The sequence below is a fragment of the Leuresthes tenuis genome, unplaced genomic scaffold (assembly GCF_036924035.1).
Source record: "Leuresthes tenuis unplaced genomic scaffold, fLeuTen1.0.hap1 SCAF_4, whole genome shotgun sequence".
Classification (NCBI taxonomy): Eukaryota; Metazoa; Chordata; class Actinopteri; order Atheriniformes; family Atherinopsidae; genus Leuresthes; species Leuresthes tenuis.
Window position 1 is genome coordinate 27,471,405 of NW_027325358.1, and position 20,120 is coordinate 27,491,524.

A 20,120-nucleotide genomic window follows, 5' to 3' on the forward strand; every position below is an offset into this window, starting at 1 on the left:
TGGGATGAATGTGTATTCAAAAATATGTATAAGGATGATTGTACCAAATTAAATCCCATTAAAAACTATTCAGAAACCCCAGTACCTCATATTGGTTGTTTGCTCATGTTAAAGCTTACTGCTTTGTGAATAGTTATAACTGTTTTGTCACCACTGCCTGATCAGCTAACCTGACACTGTATTTCCTGAACAAGATGGACAGGGAGGCCACCACATTTACAGAGAAAGACCAGAGATCTCAGACTAGAGCTATTTTAACGCTGATATCCTGTCTTAATTTTTTATCAAATTATGTTCAAACTAACATAAAAACAAAATAATACAAAATTCCTGATCAATGATATAGTCTGTACGTTAGAGGTTTATGAGGCATAAACACGAGTCAGTCCTCACTCTGCAATACCTTTCTGACTCTTGCAGACTGACTGAAGCCTATTGATTAGAACATACAGGAAGGATGCACAGCTCTATTGAAAAGAGAGCAGGCACAAGTCCATAGGGGGATGACGAGAGGACTAAAAGCACAGAGTATCTATTATAGAGCCATCTCCTCAGTGTAATTCGAGAGTTGAAACAAAAAACAGAAAACATAGAAGCACATCTCGATAAAGAAAAATTAAGAAGACACTAAGAGCTGCAAGACAGGGAGCTGAGTACATTAGGAGATTTTAAGGGGGAAGGCATTAAAAAAAAAAAAATTTTAGAAAAATAAAATTAGGTGGAAAGGATGAAGTCACAAAAAGGCAGAGAGAGGAAATGAGGGACAGAAGGATATTCAATCATAAAGATGAAAAAAGGTGGTTAAAAAAAACAAATCAGGAGAAGATGGCTAAGGGGGGGAGGGTCCATTGAGAAGTCGACAGTAGGGATAGGAATCCCAGTAGTTAGATTCTGTGAAATAGTTCATCTTTAATCCGCCTGCCTAACGATCATGTTTATAGGTTCTGCAAATAGGGTCAATAATATTAGCGAAATAATGTACTAATAATTTCATTCTGATATTAACATTTAGCTGACGAGGATTGCAAGAGTGAGGCAGAGTTATATACTGTACTATAAAACTGGATGAGAATCGATAAGAGAATCGATAAGGAACCGAATCGATAAGTGATATCGATAATGGAACCAGAATTGCTAAATTCTCAACAATTCCCATCCCTGGTCGACAAGGTGTGACAGGAGGAGAAATGAAGATGAGAAGTGAAAAAGGTACAGAAGAGACAGCAGTCAGTCCAACTACTGAAAGCTCAAGACAGATCCCAGGAGGGAGAGCGAGGAAACAAGAAAAGCAAGAGCCAGAAATAGACGAGAGTGCCGCAAACGCAGCAGATAGGGAGATGGAAAAAGAGGTTTGGGAGGGGGTAGATGGGGTAGAAAGAGAGCAGACAGTCTCTCACTAGGCAGGACCAATACTGCAGAGGAAAAAGGGAGGATGGGAAGATGAATGAGGGATAGAAAGAAGAGAGGAGAGGAGAAGGCTGGTGGGATGGATACAGGCTCGAGCAGCAGGGCGAGTCACTTCGGAGTCGATGTATTCCCTTGTGTGTGGTAATGAGTATGCGCAAGAAAGATCCATTATCTTATAAGCTGGACGAACGTCCAGTCAGCAACACATTACATCAACATAAACCAATGCTGAGAGGTGAGGAAGGTGGTGAACATGGGGCGTGAAGGAGGAGGGTGGGGACACAGGATGACTTAGCAGGGGAGAGCAGAGTGGGTGAGGGGAAGAAATGATGAAGCATGGTAAAAAAAAAAAAAAATTCAAAAAAAAGAAATGCAATACAGTTTGAAGAGGAAAAGGAAGGGATAAACAGAATAGTTCAGATATGAAGATGAGCAACAAAGATTAGGGAGGACTAAAATTGGAGGAGAACTTGGGAGAAAAGGAGGAGTGAAGAAAGAAGAAAAGAAGGGGTGTGGCGCGAGGCCCTTAAAGGGTATGGAGAGAGTGACATTTTCTAAGATTTATAGACCATGTCAAGTGAATTCAGTCATTTTCTTCTAAACACATTGAATAGGTCAAAAATGTATTTCTCAACAATGTGTAAAAAGCTTAGATTGGAATTGTGGAGCTAGGCTTCACAAACTGTTTCAACATTTCTGTGTCAGGATTTAAAGGGCGGGTCTGAAATCACGACCACTTTACGTAACGCGGCGGTGTTTAGCATAAACCCGCCCCTGCTGTAGCAGTATAAATACATTCAGCGCATTAGCATAGGTGGTTTTCCCGCTCAGTCTCGAGTCTTGGATAGCATAGCACAGTAGTTTGCAGCTAGCTGCCTAACTAACTAACTAACAACTGTAACTAACTCGTTATGTCTCCTCCTCGTTTGTGCATCTTCCCTGGATGCCACGGTGTCCATGGCAGTGGTTCCATTACTTTATTTAAATTTCCAACTAACAACGGCATCAAGAAATGGTGGATCGATTTTGTTAGGAACTACTGTGGAAAGTTAATAATCACCACCACCCGTCTCTGCAATGTCCAATTTACCCCCGATAGTTTCACCAACTATCTCCAGGTAAAGTCTGGATTCCTGAACAGTCCCTTGAGGTTGGTCAGGGGGGCTGTACCGACCGTCTCCCTCCCCGGGTTACGTCCTCACATCCCGCCAGCAGCAGGTGCCATCATCACCACCACCACCAACATTATGTGTCCGTAATACATATTGCTGACTTGCATAAATAGGAGAAATACGTTACAATTCTGTTGCAGACTGTGAGGCATGAGGTTGTGCATTTTCATTGTCTGACTCAGAGTCAGTGTCTGGCTCTGACGGCTCAAACATGTAGGGCTGCGATGCTGTTGTTAACTCTAGCGTCCATTGCTACTGCCCCCTCCCGCACGTGGGCGTGGTTCCAGCGCCTTCAGCAGACACGCCCTCACAGTCCTGGAACTGCTCATTTTTACACCTAATTTCATAAACTTAATGTTATTTTTAGTCATTCCAATTTGGCTGTGTGGTTAATGACACTTTTTTCTTTAGTCTGACAAACTCAAAACATGAATTTATTTTCAGTTTACACAGTCTTAACCATGCAACACATTCTGGACATGACTGGTGTTTAGCAACAGAAAGCCAATATGTTCATCTGTTTATACAGAAAAGACATGACCACAGCATTTAAGAGTGAGGCATAAAATGATGCAAAAATGCACAAAGGGTGAGAAGAGACAAATCTGGACAACGACAGCAGGACATGGAGAAATGGAGATGATATAAAGTGAGAGCAATGTGACAGGAGAGGAAGATGAAGACAGAAAAACTGGTTTAGGATGCCAAGATGGAGAAGGGAAAGGCAGAGGAAAAGGATCAGTGACGCAACAAGTTCCCAGAGAGCACAGCCCGTTTGCTGCTCGTCTTATTTCACACAATAAGTTCATCTTTTTCTAGAGGTGTGAACCTCTAAAAGGGGGAGGCTAAAAGGGTGTGACATATGTTCCATGTCCTGGCATCTCTTACAAATGCTGTGTCATTCTGCCTCAGTGTCTGATGACAAGGACACAACCACAAGAGCCTAAGAGGGTTTTACGCATGTGTGCAATGCATGTATGAGATGACGGTTGAGACAAAAACAAGGAAAAACAAGCGCAGCAAGGTCACTTTAGCAGCGGCAGGATTTGACACAACAGTGGAGGTGAAAGAATTGTTCATTAACGTTTTTGTTTTTTTTCTTTCTATGTTGCACTAAGGAGGACGAGCAATGCATTCATAACCTATTCATGTACTTTTGGTTGATTAGTGGTTGAATAACCACCATCCATTCCAAGGTTAATACAGTATTTGTGAATTCCCATGATAGTGGCGAGTAGGGCTGGAAAGTTCTAGTCGACTGGTCGACTTATTGATCGATACGTTCTGGGTCGACCAAAATTCTGATCGGTCGATTATTTACCTTGTTAATTTCATACAGTCTATGGTTAATTTCATCAGAAGGAAAGTACCAAGTGCTAATGGGGGTGTTTTCAGAGCACCCTGTATCACAGGCAACAGCCTGTCTTGCAAATCCCAGCTCGACTACAAACATGGCGTATCATCTAAAAACGGTAATATTTCAATATTATAGGCTATTTATATCATATCAAACATATTTCAATATTTTAGTCTAATAATCATTTAATCGCTTTATAACTGCAGGCGCAGTTATAAAACTCCCAATTAGTTGATTTTTAGTAGAAATTTCAGGGTTTCAGTCAGCCAAGAATTTATTTGGTTGACCGGTGGTGAGAGTTTATTCTATAGTAATAAAAACTTTCCAGTCAGTTGGAATAACAACAGTGTTAGCACGCCAGCATTCATGTCCCTCTACGTAAGCTGGACAGCTGATCAACCAAATTCTACAAAATTCCAGTTTCACATTAAGTGTGACCGATCGGCAGAAACACAATTTATATTTCAGAAGCATGTTTTCATAAGTATGGGGCTCCTGGTCCTCCTGACATATCACATCTATCATATCATATCATATCTGCCTGTCCTCCTGGGGCTTTTGTGCTCAAAAGGGCCTTGATATCATCCTCATGTCCCAAATTTAGCTAATGTCTGCCAGTCACCCTTAGACACCTGCAAACTCCTGAGCAAACAGTGCTGAGGAACTATACCCCCTCTTTTGCTCCAACTGTGCGGATGAATTGCAGTGCTTATTTACAGCAGATGGTGGAACTCTGAATATGTTACTGAGAAGGAGTGTTGAGAGTTTATCCATTTAGCTACTTTTTCTCAGTAATTCAAACAGAAACACTCAGTGGGTCTACATGATGAGATTAATTCGATTATAGCTATAGTTGGACTATGCTCCTTATTTGAGCAAGGGCAATTATCCAAGTATATCTGGTGGTGAATAAATCAAATAATTGGTACAAAGCATGTCATACCCCGGTACGATAGGTGGCGCTGTACCCATTTAAACTATTGCTAATGGAGCAAATTTCCAGTTGACCTCTTCACCACCAACAACAACAAACTCAGGCATTTGAGAAAGAAGAGTAAAATGAGGCTACGTACCTCTACATTTCGTTTGAGATGAGCATGGTTATGGCACAAACGCGATGCACAACAGCGCATTCTCCATCGCGTTTGTTTCTTTCCGATGGTGGCGCCAACAACAGAATATCGTCTCCTTTAACTTCCAGGTCACGACCCCGGGAAAAAAATCTCGAGCATGCGCAGAATGCAAAGTCCAATTCACCGTCTACAAGCAAGTTTAGTGCGACTATGAACGGAGTTATCTCTGGGTCTTAATCCGACTGCGAGTAACCCGATCCGGTCCAATTTTTTGTCAGACTAAGGTATAAATGAACTTATTGTAATTTAGCCATTAATCCGATTCTTTACAGTGCCATGTAACCCCACTGATTAAACGTCCCATTCAATTCAGTTCAATTAAATATGCAAATCAGGAGTGGGGAGCGCCAGGGAGAAACATCTCGAACAAGCTTCACAGGCCATAGAACTGGAGCCAAGATGGCCTGAATCAAATACCTTTGACAAAATAAAAGTCAAGAAAAGAAAAGCACTCTACCGTATCATCAGTTCTGATCAAATGGCATGTGCAGCATAGTAGGTCAAATTGAAACCATTTTCAAACCATTTGAGAATGATCAGTTATTGAGAATGATCAGAGGTGGGTCACAAATACACTAAATAGGAGATTATCTGCAGATACACCAGAGTGAGAAGTACACAAGGGGTGGAAGCAAAAGGTGCCAAAATCAGAATTCTGTTTGAAGCATATCAGGGATGATGGATGAGGTACCTCATTTATCCATAATGATGATCTTTTGTGTCAATATCTAAATTAAATTACATCCAGTGCCACGATTCCAAAAGACGGATGGAAAGCTCCACACGGGTAAGAATTAAACAGTATGAAGCAACAACCATTATCGGTAACCACACTAGCGCACAGTGAATGCAGATAATAAAATATTCAAATGATTTCCTAACTTAATACTATGTTGCTGGCTGGGGGACCTTTGCATTCTCATGTGCAGTTCCTCCTCTTCAGATGATGAGTGGTGTGCAGGGTTTAAATATACTGCATTATAGAAAGATTCTTCAGTTTATTCATCATTCTGAAAAATACTCACTCTCTCTGTCACCACTTTAAAAAAAAAAAATCTAATGCCTGCTCTGGTAAAACAGCAATGCCTCCAACTGTTCCTCCAAGAAATTTCTAAATAGCCATAGGTCAGCAGAGGTGTAGCCACTCCTGCGGTGAGATGGAAGGATGGGAACAGGCCCACACTGGCAGATATCACTCAACCTGTAGTCAGCTCAGCCAGCATCTGCAGTGCTTCCCATCTTCCCATCTCTCCGCTTTGAATTGATTTCATGAGTAATTTCTTCCTTATGCTGGTACCCAAGCAATTAAATTATTAATTAATACAAAGGCCACATTGAGCTTCTTCTTTTTTTCTATTTCTTCCAGGACTCACAACATAGTGCCTGCTCAGTGGCCAGTTTGAAGAATGAGAAGAAGAAATGAGCATCTGCCTAATGCACATTTTCTACCCTTCGGCAGACCAATTAGAGCAGACTTAGTCCTTTGGGAGGAGAGAACCCAAAGAGTCTTTTTAAAACAGAGCATTTCAGACAAAAGTTGGGATGGTACGAAACACCCCTGATGTAAAATACATGTAAAAAGTTGTTGGGTTTTTTTATTTCATATTATAGTTGCTTAATGACTAGCTGAGAGGGAGCCACATTTAAAAAATCCATTTAAAAACACCTTCAGTTACACCGTTTACCTCAGCGCACCACATTCACTGAGCTTTATTTGTATAACCTACTATGTTCAACTGCAACATAATTATTACACTGAAGATTTAGCATTTTTAAGCTAAATCTTCAAAAATTTATTTATTATTCATAAATCTTTTTAAAAAAGGATCAATCACACCCCTGCAAGAAGCCAGGTTGAATTCATCTATCACAAAATGGATATAAAAAGTTGCAAAATCAAGAATATTGTAACACGGCTGAGCAGAATACAACAGCAGGAAAAGCCAGGATTTCATAAAAGACAGCACGCCACAAGACAATAAGAAAATAAAATAGCTCCGAGGACTGAAGGTGGGATGATAACATTTCTCGCAAAGGCTCTGCACATTACCATAACAGCCATCTGGTACCAAACGATATGCATCTAAAATATGCGTCTATTCAAGAACCACTGCAACCAGAGTTCTACAATGCCTCAGTGTAAAAAAATAAAAATAAATAGAATAAATCCCTCACTACACATATGACAAGTCTAAGAACAACTCTAACCACATCTATAGGAGCATGGAGGCCAAACACAAACCTTTATCAGGCCACGGTATCAAAACACAATTAATAAGCAGGTGTAAAATGTGGTGATTCCCAAAAAACATATGAGTATTCAGCTGATGTTCAATCTACTCTCAGTTCTTATGCATTTCCCAAAAAGAGCCTGAAGATGAGCTATGTAAATGTCAAAGTCTAAAACCACAAAAATTATATCAATGACATCACTGAAAATGATCAGTCTAACAAAGATAATGGTACTAAGATATACCATTCCCAATGTGCAGGACATAATGCAGAATGTGATGCATTAGATCATTCTGCAATAGTATACAACAGTGCCCAATAAAAATAGAGACATTCTCACATAGGATAGAGTTTGTGCTATGCTCATGTGAGGGTAAGCTGTAGAGCAGGGGAAAAGGGTGCATGTGTCAAAATCGCACCCAAATTCAGTGCCAGATGTGAGGTGACCGTCAGAGGAGAGCCCCAATATTACGGTAACTGAAGAGGAGGAGACGAGAGGTTCCTAAGAAGGTGTGGGCTCATAACAGCCTCAAACAGGACAGGAGCTTTGGCTCGTTCTGCAGCTGTACCTGCACGACTGCTTCCAGGTCTGACACCGAGTTTCAAAAATATGACAAACAACTCCAGGTCACCAGAGAGCGCTTCTACATGTCCACATTGTTTTCCACAACTTGAAAGAACAGATTGACTAAGAGTCTGGACATACCTCTGTGGGCTCTGGGGTTATCTGTGCTTTCCATCCGTGCTTCTTTACCATTTAATGTACAAGGCACTTTGTCTACTTTCTCATGAAATTGGTTGTCGTCTACCCCTCCCATCTTGAACTATCTCTCAGTCAATCAGCATTCGACCCATGCAAAGCATCATCTTCGAGGGCTACGCTTTGTTCCGTTTAGGAGAAGTGCATATTTCATCTCCCTGCGTTAAAATGACACCAGTCTGAGGGGGCTGAGAGCGACGCAAACTGAAGGCACCACAAAAGGTATAAACTACCCTAACTGTTGGAACCAACGCCCTTCTGATCATGTCAACTCATTAAACACCTGTCCTCATCAAAACCACATCAGACTCTCCCATTGAGTGTTACATAAATGTTGTATTGATGGATGGCTCCATCCCTCAAGTTGATATCACTGGGTCCTCAGTCCTTACTTTATGTATGCACTCTGGGGTATGAGTCTGATTTTTTGTCACTGAGACATCGCAGCTGATAAAGCTTATAAGTAGGGGAAGACTCAGGTGAGCTTGAAACATCCCATAGTTAATCTGATATAGGCCTAGACTGCTCGGGGACCTCTTATGTCACACCTTTCCTCACTTTGCTCTCCTTTTTGCCTGTTTTATTGCCTCATATGACATTATGTACAGTTGGCATTATTGTGGTCATTAACTTGTGGTTCCCTGTCCCAACAGGTATCCTCTGAATGGAAATTGTTTGTGAATTAACTTTGTATGTATGAATTGGACTAATTTTTAATTGAATGTATCGGATTTGATTGGAAATATGATTACGATGAATTGGAGTCTAACTGGCTTGAATTGGACTGTATTGTTGAAATGCCTTGAGAGGAAGTTCAAAGGGAACACAAAGGTGAGTGACTTAAGAAGTTTTACCTGATCTCACGATGAAACCTCCCTCAGCAGAAATTATTTGGTGCATTACTTCATGCTTCGACCTTTCTGAGACAATGCAGGAAACTGTGCTGTGAAAACAAGTGATCTACTGATTTAAGGAGGTTTTATTGAACAACTACATTTTTCACTCGTGACAGTTGATTTACCGAACTTACTGTGGTACAACGTATTATCAAAAATACCCATCCACCTTGTGTAATTCAAAGATACCACTTTATAAAAGGGAATATGTGCCTTCACAGAGTTTACAGTGTTTTTAAACTTAAAAGGTAGACTTGGCAAAAATATTTTGCAAGCGGTGTTCTAAAGACAGACTGCGGCGAGTTGCAGAGTAAATCACAGAAGTAAAACATTACTTTTACCACTTACATTCTAAAGCCTAAAAAAGACTTGTCCCCACCTAAACACACTCCCACTCAAACCGGCCAGAAAGGTGATGAATTGGCAGATTTTATGTCCCTACTCTGTCAACAGGGCCTGAGTGTGTGTGTGTGTGTGTGTGTGTGTGTGTGTGTGTGTGTAAATGATGCAAATACAGTCAGTGAGAAAAGAAGATGCATTGTAAGAAACATACGGCTCCACTAACTTCTAGTGGATAATAATACACAACTTAGAGTTCATGTCCAACAACAGTTTAAAGGCATAGTCTACCTTTAAATAGTGGCTACTTTCAGAGGCTGTCGTTTCTGGTTTTCTTTAAATCCATTGTATAAATGTGGGGGGGTTCTAATATTTTCTTTACCTTCACTGATATAATGCGATCGGGGTAGACCAAACTGCTAGTGTGACGACAAACACTCATTTAACTGCCCTTTTAAATAGTGCCCACGTCTATAGAAAGTCACGAGATGTTACAAATTTAACATAACACGTGTCCCAACACATTTGGAACACAATTTACACCGTCTTTGAGTTTCTGTACGAAGTCCTACACAGACCACCCCCACAGAGGAGTGTCCTGTGAGGCAGCTCCACAACTGATGGTCACGTTATTAGCAATTCTGCAAAATGTGGGTAAGAGTTGTCAGCCGCTGTGGTATCATTCATGCTGAGAATTCTTCATCGTCCTGGCTACTTTCTTTACTGTCATCCTCTTTTTTTTTTTTTTTTTGGGGGGGGGGGGGGACGACGACGACAACAAAACAATTACATTTTTATGCACCATGTTCAAGCAACAGAGAAACTAAGAGTACTCTAAAGCTTAACAAATCCCAACAGAAAGTCCAAAGTGCAAGTTTTGCACTTCATCATCAGGGTAGGATGTGCTTCTGCATTCTGCAGGAAGCAAATCATTGATTAAAATCTAAAATTAACCTCTCAAAACATACGGTAAACAGAAGGAACTTGTTATGAGACAGGCCATGTAGTAGAAGAGAACAAGAAATTGCTGAAAAAAATTATTTTTTACATAAATGAATAAAAATGTTTTAAAAATAACATGAACGGAACACAATGAATTACACACACAAGCATTTTACTGCACCCTAGATCCTTTGGGGACAGAGCAACAGTCCACATGGTGAGCAAACATTATTGTTAAAGGGACGCGTTGTTAGACCTTTGTTCTCGCAGAGGCCGATTGTCACCACAGCTAGAACTTTTCTCATTTAGCTCAAAAGACAAAGCAAAGCAACACTGGGCCATAAAAATGGGCTTCTTCTGGTCACATCCTGTGTCTCTGATACAGGTTTGCAAGAGCTTGTTCCAGACTTGTCCTCCTGCGAACCCTGTGACTCTTTTCCACAAAGCCCATGACAGCTCTAGAGAAGCCCTTGACAATGTGCACTGCAAAACAGATGTGCACAAACCCCACGGTACGAGTCCAACAAGAGCAAAGCATGACAGCACTGTTCTTCACCAGAATTCATAGTGAATCATGACACTTCATGTTGTTATACAGTGTACATTATTTATTCCATGAATCAAATGAAAGATACCAGACTTGTGCATATGAGACCATGACAACGCAATCAGAATTAAGTTCTACTTCTGCAGCCTGAATAAAGACCCAGGATAACAAAGCTACTGTTTCAACTGTATCAATTTGCTGGATCGATGGTACTCAATACACCCTCTTTGTGGTGAGGGCTTTGCTGGATGTACACTAGTCGTCCAAGCTTTACTTGCATCATCACCTTCAACTGGTCAATAATAACAGGAGTTATTCATTTATAGATTCATAATCTTTATCTTCTGTCACTAACCAACTCATCAACTTCGATTTATGCAAGAAAACAGACTGAGCTCAGCTTGATGGCAACTGTGAAAACATTTTGTGGGCTGAAATCAGTTCATTTTATCTCTCTCACGTTTAAGTTGTTATCAAAACGACCTGCTACGTCGTTTTCTGCTGACAGACATCAGTTAACTCAAATGTGGTGAAGCCTGGTCTAATTTGTGAGATATGGCTTGTTATAGTAACACTGATTCGGACGGAAGCCTTCTTCCCGTTATGATCAATTTGTCAGTGCTGTCAGAATGGTTTCACATATGATGCACGTTACTTTGAGATGGGGAACTGTGATCTTAAATCGCAATTGTGCTTCCATCATTTCCAGTGCTTCAAGCCAGGTCACACCCAGCTACGGAATTACTCTGAATACGAATAAGCTGTGAATCAATAGGTGTAACGTTACAAGCCGGGACCTGTACACCTGCACACAGAGAGTCCCGTTTCTTGGCAAGTGAGTCGTGCATATTTGGTCTGAGAGCAGCTAGCTGGAAGCATTCAGATGGAACAGCCCCGCTTAGCCTTGCAGGACCAGCTGAGGGGACATGAGGCTGTGAGCAACAGCGCTAGTTAGCTTGTGTGCTTGCATGCTAAGCAATTAGCGAGCTAGGCTGTACGTTTTGGGCAGATGGATTAGAGGAATCTCATCACTGACTGGCTAATTTGTCGACCCATCTTCACCAGAAACAAAACAAAAAGGCAAGTTAAAGCGTTGAAAAAAACCTGTAAAAACTTCAGCCATCATGTCAGTCTGGAATAATCATCCATTGTCAGTGTAAACAGTTAATACAATAGCTGGTGCGTGTTACCTTTGTCTCCCTGATGTCCTGCTTTCCTCCTTCAGGGTACCACTGGACGCGGACAAATCCCCTACCCAAGGAGCGACTCGGGGTGTCCACTGCGCTTTCAGTGTCCGAACCACACGGGACTCGTCCTCCCCCACCGCCTCCGCCACCCCGTTCCCCGCCACCACCACCACCACCGCCTCTCCCTCCGCCATCGTCGAGGTCCGAGTCTGAGTTGAAATCCTCCTCGCCGTGGATCATCCGTACGAGGCCAAACCGGACCGAGCCTCGATACCGTCCAGAGACCAGGTCGTGGGAGAATAGCAACCGCTGGGAGCCGTCCGCCGTGGGAGACAGAGCCATGGATGGAGGCTCCGAGCCCGGGCTAGCTGTGGGAGACAGGCCCGGTGTCGGTGATGCTGTCGCTGCTGTTTCGTCCGTTGCGGCCGCTGCATCCGATGCTACGGGCTCCGCCATCTCTACTGCTGTCAAGGAGTGATGCAAGAGAGCGAGGATGACGCTTGAGTTAAAAAAAAAGCTGAAACCTGGAAGCAGAGAAGCGCACGTGTTTACGTAGCTACGGAGGGATACGTAACTAGCGCAGTATGAGAGCGTGATCCCGCAATATCTTCCGTCACCACTAAGGGGCGCCTCTAAACCCGAATCAGTCCAGGTTGTAATTGTAAGGATTAAACCACAGAAAATAACATTAAAAATGTAATTAACTTTATTGTAAATCTTGTTATCTTATGAATAGGTCAACATAAAAAGAGAAAGGGTTTTTCACAGATATGTGACCTTTTGACATGAATGATAACCAAATGATTAAGTGCACCAACATCAATGCCATGTTTATTTTTATTCAATTAACATTTTTGTAATATTGCCAAATGTCTGTGTATTATTTGTCTATTTATTTTTATTTATTAACACCATACGGCCTCCCATACTGAGAGACAAGCTTCTAGGTATGGGGGTGGCCCCCTTCCCTAAAGTGTCCTGGATTACAGACTATTTGACTGCCAGACCGCAGTATGTCAGGATGGGGAGAGGTATTTCTGGGACACTGGAATGCAGTACTGAGGCTCCACAGGGGGCTGTCTCAGCTCATTTTGCTGGACTTTATGAACAACTCAGAGTACTGCCACATACAGTAGTATTCTGATGATACACACAGGGTATGTGTGCATGGTGGACAGGAGGGGGAGTACAGGGAAGGCCTTCACTGACTGGAGTGAAAAGGATTGGCCAAGGAGTTGGTGGCGGACTTCAGGAGATCTAAAACATCGTACCAGTCAGTCTGCATTGACGGAGAGGAGATAGAAACTGTGCAGACCCACAAATACTTGGGAGTGGTAATGGATGGAATACTGGAGTGGTCTGCCAATACAGATACAGCGTACAGGAAGGGACACAGTCTTTCTGAGACGGCTTAGGTCCGTCAATGTCTTCAGTGACATACTGAGCATGTTCTATCATACTGTCATTGCGAGTGCAGTGTTCTATGCTGGGGGAGTGGCACTACAGACAAAAACTGTGGACGCATGGACAAACTGGTGAACAAGACCAGTTCTGTGCTGGGCAGGGTGCTGGACCTTCTCAGAATTGTGGTGGAGCAGGGGGTGAGGAGCAAGCTGTATGCTAGTATGGACAAACAAGCAATGAAACAATGACGGATGAAACAATGTCTTTTTATTTTAAAATATTTGAAAAAGTTGTTTTGTTCATATGAATTTACTGTAAAGTTTTCTTACATCAACAAACTTAAACTGAGTCATGGTCATTTAATCTTCATTTATTGCTTACTGAACATGGCTGCAGAGTGTTTTCCAGCCTTAATCCTCATTATTTATTCAAATAATCATAATTTGGTCAACAGTTGAGGAAAGGTGTTTCTGAATATGCGTGACATATCATATTCGTGCTAGACTTTAAAAAGGCATAGTAGCAAGAAATTGTGAAGTTTTTTGAGGGGGGGTTGTACTTTAATTTGGACTTGTTTTGCAACTAGGGCTGTAAAAATAGATTTGCCATGCAAATCAGCACAGGACTTAAATAAATTAAATTATAGTTTTTAGAGGTCCTAACAATAGCTTTGAAAGTCTTGATCTTAATGATTGATACAAGATATGGAAGAAATTAAGACCATCTTGTGATGATATGAGTTTTTTTGTTTTTGTATTATTTGTTTTGTTCAGTTTTGAACTTCTTATTAGTTCATCCACTGGTGTTGGTTTGTAAACAATAAGTTCTTGTCATGTTATGATTTTACAAATTGTTGTCATGCCTGTCTTGTTAAATAACCTGTTTGCAGAGATCAACAACTGAAAATACTTAATAAAGCTTCAACTCTGAAGAGGTAACAGCCGCCTACACGCTGTAATCCTCTTATAGATCTGTAAATTAAAGAGCGGAAAAAAAACAAACGTGAACTCGAATTAAAGACACAATTAGCGGTTAACGGGAATTCTGCATAGGAGAAATAACATCATCTAAGTCGTTAAAGTCGAATCCCTAAAATGGACCAGTTATGCCACCAACGGAGAGCATTCAGTCTTCTCTGTGTTATGCTGTTGATTGGGGCATTATAGTTAACTAATCAGTATTAAAAGTACCCATCTGCTTTGTCATACTCTAACCAAGGCACAATTACTGGACATCACACACTTGCTATATACTTTATTACTCGTTGGTATTGACATTCCCCCGTATGATCCGGGAAATCCAAATCCGGTCTGATAAACCCATGACGAAGATCATCCTAAACACACGGATATCCCCGTTGACCCGGAGTAAATATGTTTATTGTTCAACCCACTCACAGAGAAGAAACGTTTGGTCATTCAGCTCACTTTAGGATTAGAGATAACCAATCCTGCACGCCCGGTATAAATAGTTGAAGCGCGAGACTCTCAGGTCAGTCTTTCCGTACGCTTGCAGTCTGATACTCAGGATAAAAACTTTCGGAGAACCTCGTGTTAAAGGGGAGAACAGATAAAAAATCAGAAGGTCGAATCGTTTGCTTTTAGTCTGACAACTTCTGGGGGGAAATTCATAAGACAACAGTATGTCAGTGCTGAGCGCGGTGCCGTTTATGAGGCCGATCCACATGCGCTCACCGGTGCCTCAGGGTCGCCGCCACACGCTGCCAGCCAGCGAGTTCCGCTCCCTCAGCCCGGAGGACGCAGTCAGTGTGTTCGAAATTGAGAGAGAAGGTAAGCAAACTCTTTACTTGTATTATTCCAACGCGTAGATTGCTTCCGAAACCATAGTAACGCACATTCGAACTGTGAGCAGTTTTAGTCACATGGAGCACACAGTGATTGTAAGTCTACTAAATCACACATTTAATTCATATAGATCATATTTTTGTAATTTGTCCATACCTTTAATTTCTGTACAAACATAGTTAAACATCGATCACATTTTCGAGTGTTTGGTAGTCTGTACAGCAGAAAGAATGAGCACATTTCTTTGCCATCAACGCATGTTAAAATGCAACCTTGAGGTTGTGGGTTAACGTCCTCCTGCACACACAGCTTTCATCTCAGTGTCCGGTGAGTGTCCCCTCCACCTGGACGAGGTGCGTCACTTCCTCACGCTGTGTCCTGAGCTGTCTCTTGGCTGGTTCGAGGAGGGTCGTTTGGTTGCTTTTATCATTGGATCGCTGTGGGACCAGGAAAGGCTTACCTTGGTAAGACAGAGCGCAGGACACCTGGACAGTTATTTAGCTACCTCCCACTGACTAACGGAAAAAAACTCAAGCCAATGCTCAAAAACAGATTAACAGAGGGGATTTAAGTGCATATTTAGGGTAGTGTGTTCTTTGGAATTCAGTTGATGATGATGACAAATCCCAAATATCTCAACCTAAATCTTCTTGGACACACGCGGAGGAAAGAGAAGTTGAAGCTGCTGGATGCACAGATGTCATGCAAGATGTCAATCTTAGGGTGTTTGCAGGTGTAAATTTGAAAAACATGGCTTTGATTTAATATCTTGTTAAGAGGCCATATTAATTACTGAAATATATTGAATTCAGATTTGATCTCACAATTGTAAGAACATCTCTCCAACAGCAGTTGCAAAATACACTTTTGAGCTGGTTGTACTTATTTTTTCTCATTATTATGAGAAAATATAAAGTGACTCTTTGCAGATTAATATTCAATATATATATATATATATATATATATATATATATATATATATATTTAAAATATATATTTTAGTTAGTTGCAAAACATGAACATTTATTGCAATCTGGATTTGTCATCTTTGTATTTCTGCTTAAAGAACTTGCAGAATATTGCCTCTTTTGGCCTCTCAGTGGGCTTCAAGCATTCACTCACAGCTTCCTGTTGCTCTGTTCCTTAGGATGCCTTGAATCTCCATAAGCCTCACGGAACGACTGTGCACATTCACGTGCTGGCTGTCCACCGGACATTCCGTCAACAGGGAAAAGGCTCCATTCTGATGTGGCGCTATCTGCAGTACCTCCGCTGCCTGCCCTATGTTCGTCGTGCTGTTCTCATGTGTGAGGACTTCCTGGTTCCCTTCTACCAGAAGTCAGGTTTCAAGGTGCACGGTCCCAGTGAGGTCACAGTGGGGCCACTTAATTTCATTGAGATGTTTTACCCAGTCAGGGGCCATGCCTTCATGCGCCGAAACAGTGGATGTTGACCACAGTGAGACTTCTCCTGTGCCATCTTTGATGGTGGGACATCTATGCCCTTTGGGGACATCACAGGGGACAAGAGCTGTTATGTTGCGCACAAGTGACCAGACCAGCGTTAGTTTTCCCTGTGGGGTAAACTTGTTCTGCAAGCAGTCAGAGCCGAGTCTCCAGAGAGCTGAAAACAAGGAGTGGCCTACAACTGTATGGACAAGAGGTCTGAGACTGAAAAGACATTGCGATGTGTTTTACCTAGAAAAAAAATAAATAAATGACCAGAGCAAAGAATGTAAGCAGTCATTTTAAACCATTTTTTGAAAAATACAAAACCATGTATTTATATTTTCTGAAATTGACATTTATTAATCACACTTATTAGCATGAAACTGTCTCACATCTTTCCTGCCCTTTTTCTCACATTTCTTCTTTAAACCAGTCCAACATTGTTTCTGAGCTCCTGTGAAGCCCATTAGGGTCAATCTGTCAATTCCTCACAGAGGTGGCACAGTAGTTTTAGAGGATTACTATTGTGCTACAACTTGTAATATAACTACAGAAACTGTACAAACTATTTGCCAAAGTACACAAGTTAACCGTGGATTATGGAATGAAAATACAAAAGAGGGATTACCAGATATCAGACGTCAGACATTAGGTCGATGTGTTGATGAACAAAGTCTTCTGCTGTTTTAATTATTAAGTGGTCCTGTTAGTAGCCATTACAGAAGTCTGACATGGCAGCATTGTAAACGTGTTTAAAGTTTTTTAAGGTGTGTACAACATGAGACACATTTTAATGTATTTTGAAGATCCTGAAACAACTGTACTGTAAGAGCATAGGTAAAAATCGGCATATCTAATAGCCTTTTCTCTTGTAGGCTGTCACCACCTCTGCCTCTTAAAGTCTTGAATCAAGACTTTTTTCTTCTTCCACAAGTTATGTTACTTAAAAATATTAAAAGTTTTATTTATGTAGTTCATCTTTGTTACATATGGTCTTTTACACTGTTAGACATATGAACAGGAAATCAATCCCAATAGTTGTGGAACTGTCATATTTCTTCAGTACATCAAGTCCATGTCCACACTGTTTGAAAAAAAAAATGTACATTTAAAAGATGAATCTACATCCTGGATAGAGCAGCTCTGGAAACATGTACAGAAGCAGGGTCCTTTATCGACATTTTTAAAATTCACGATAAGCAGGAAACATGACAATAACATGAAGATAATCTTACTTCCAATTTTTTACAGAGTGGCATTTATTTTTACATGACAGCTTTAATATGCCATAATTTCATATATAAAAACTAAAGCAAAACAGAATAGTACCTTGACCATTACCTGAAGTTCATTTGAAATTTTCCCTCTTTAATAAATAGAAAAAAAGATCATTTAATAATTTGGTCCCAATGCAAACACACTGTAACTGAAGGTGCTGTGTGATGGTGGACATGTGTAGTTGATATTCAGATAAAACTGTCAAATACTCACACGTTAAAAGACACAGTAAAGAAGTCTCTTCAAAGAAAAATGGACTGATTTAGAATTATTTTTTCATACTTTCCATAGCCATCCAACTCACTGCTGCAGTCTAAACACAGTGGTGTTAAAACAGAATAAAATACCTAAATTATGCCATTTTTTTGTGTGTTTTCATCAACCCCAGATGATCAGTGAGTCAGCCCCACTGACTGAATAACATAATCTTACTCAGTAACTAAACCCACATAATCCTCCACATATCATTACAGTGGCTTTCCCAGCAGCTGGGGTCAACACATACCAGAATCCTTAACAACAACTAAAACCAGGGATGTGAGAAATGTTTTTCTCACATCCCTGGTCCCACTTGCCAGAGCTTTTGAAATCACTGATTGCATTGCCAGGAACTTGCTTGGACAGAGACAAAACAAGGCATACAAACCCCCAAAAATATAGGTCATGGGGGCGGGGTATAAAATTAGCTTTGATCGAACATAAAACCTGTTTACATAGTTACTCCTAAAACATTGTACAGGCATCGCTGTTTTATCAAGTTTTATCAAGTGTGAAAAACAACATGCAAATCTCAGCATATAAAGTAGCTTGTGAAGTTGCTTTGGTAGGGTCACACATATTTTGTGATTCACAAAGCTGATCAAGAGCAGTATGCACACGTACATTGAGGCATCTTTGTAAACTGGCATTATCTGTTTAAGGCAGCTAGTGGTTTTAGACATAGTTCGCCTTTGAAGACCACTGATATGTCACTTCAACTATTCACGCTGCACAGTTACTGTAATACTTGGAACATACTGTTTGCATTAGCATTTCCCTGCTCCAAAGAACATTGCCATGGCATATAATGTATATCCATTCAAGGAGAAAAGATCAAAATGAAAAAAAAAACATTTTAAACATTTCTCACTGTCTAGAGAAGTAGAAGATATGAACGACAGCTTTTGTAGTGTTAAATCCAAACGCTGAAGGCAAGAATCACTTGTACGAAGCATGTGATGTCTCTCAACTCACTGACCCACTATGGCATCACTCACCCCCTTTCCTCTCAGATGATTATTCCCCACAGTCCCAAAGGGAAAATGTCTGGTCTAGATGTGCCCGCATCTTCCTCTTTGATTAAGCTTCTAAAGATAGTTCTGTCTTACCAACTGCAGGAGTCTAACAGTCACTCACACAAGATTATCATTTTCTAAAAGTCATTCAGATCTAAGCAGTTTTAGCACGGAGTCTCTTTTTCCAATCGTTGGATTCTGAGGATTTGCTTGCTGGTCAGCAAATTAACATGCCAGACCTGGGTGAGGATTTAAAGGGATAAATAGGTTTTATGGAGTAAGCCAGCAGACTGGTTAGTAAAGACGGATCCAGTTTTCTTCACATGGACTTTGAGCAGATCATTTATGAGCAAACAATATAACAAAAATCACGATTGTCAAATTCATGAATGGTCTTATTTGACCTGGAAGCAACTGATCCTATCACTGGCTTTCAGCTGGTGGATCAGGACACTGTTGTCATCTTACATGTCACAAGCAGCCTAAAGACTAGTGAACCACATCGTCGATGTCATGATCTATGTCATACTTTTCACAAAACTTGCTGGTAAGGGGAAGGCATGTGAGATGCTCCAACCAGTGCCAATTAATTGGGTAAAAATAAAACCAAACAATAAGGGAGGCTAACAGTCCAGTATAGGCCAACAAGGAGACAGCAATGAGGATGCGTTTGCGGTACTTGTCAAAGGTCCCGAAGGTGATATAAGGCAGGAAGGCAAATGAGAGCAGCAGCCCACTGAGAAAACCAAAGATGTGTGCAATGTTGTCAATCCAGGGGAGAAGGCCACACAGGAAGAGGAAAAGGACAATGCCTAACAGTTTGATGAAGGCCTTCCATGGCTTTTCCAGAATCTGCCAACCTTGAAAAAGCTCAACAAAGAGGCAAGCAAGAAGTCCAAACTGAGAGCCTGCTGGACCAACCTGGGAGAAGAGCAGAAG

General features: G+C 41.1%; 3 protein-coding genes across 5 annotated transcripts in view; 1 reads left to right on the forward strand and 2 right to left on the reverse strand.

Annotated features, from left to right (window-relative positions):
* The window catches only part of ube2o (ubiquitin-conjugating enzyme E2O), a 37,642-nt gene extending 25,090 nt beyond the window's left edge, over positions 1-12,552 (reverse strand). For 2 of the 3 annotated variants that reach the window (XM_072383506.1, XM_072383505.1), the window contains exon 1: positions 11,976-12,552. In XM_072383506.1, the coding sequence (XP_072239607.1) occupies positions 11,976-12,428 (453 nt within the window). In that variant the 5' untranslated portion in view covers positions 12,429-12,552. The remainder of the gene's footprint in view (positions 1-11,975) is intronic. The other variant, XM_072383507.1, reaches the window with a different exon arrangement.
* Positions 12,553-14,913: 2,361 nt separating this feature from the next.
* On the forward strand, positions 14,914-16,833 carry aanat1 (arylalkylamine N-acetyltransferase 1). The gene is made up of 3 exons (XM_072383881.1): positions 14,914-15,166; positions 15,491-15,645; positions 16,329-16,833. The coding sequence occupies exons 1-3, from the start codon at positions 15,019-15,021 to the stop codon at positions 16,632-16,634; spliced, it is 609 nt and encodes a 202-aa protein (XP_072239982.1). The 5' UTR covers positions 14,914-15,018; the 3' UTR covers positions 16,635-16,833.
* Positions 16,834-17,001: 168 nt separating this feature from the next.
* LOC140304744 (inactive rhomboid protein 2-like) overlaps positions 17,002-20,120 on the reverse strand; it is a 33,839-nt gene continuing 30,720 nt past the window's right edge. The window contains exon 18 of the mRNA XM_072383508.1: positions 17,002-20,102. Coding sequence (XP_072239609.1) covers positions 19,671-20,102 — 432 coding nt within the window. The 3' untranslated portion in view covers positions 17,002-19,670. The remainder of the gene's footprint in view (positions 20,103-20,120) is intronic.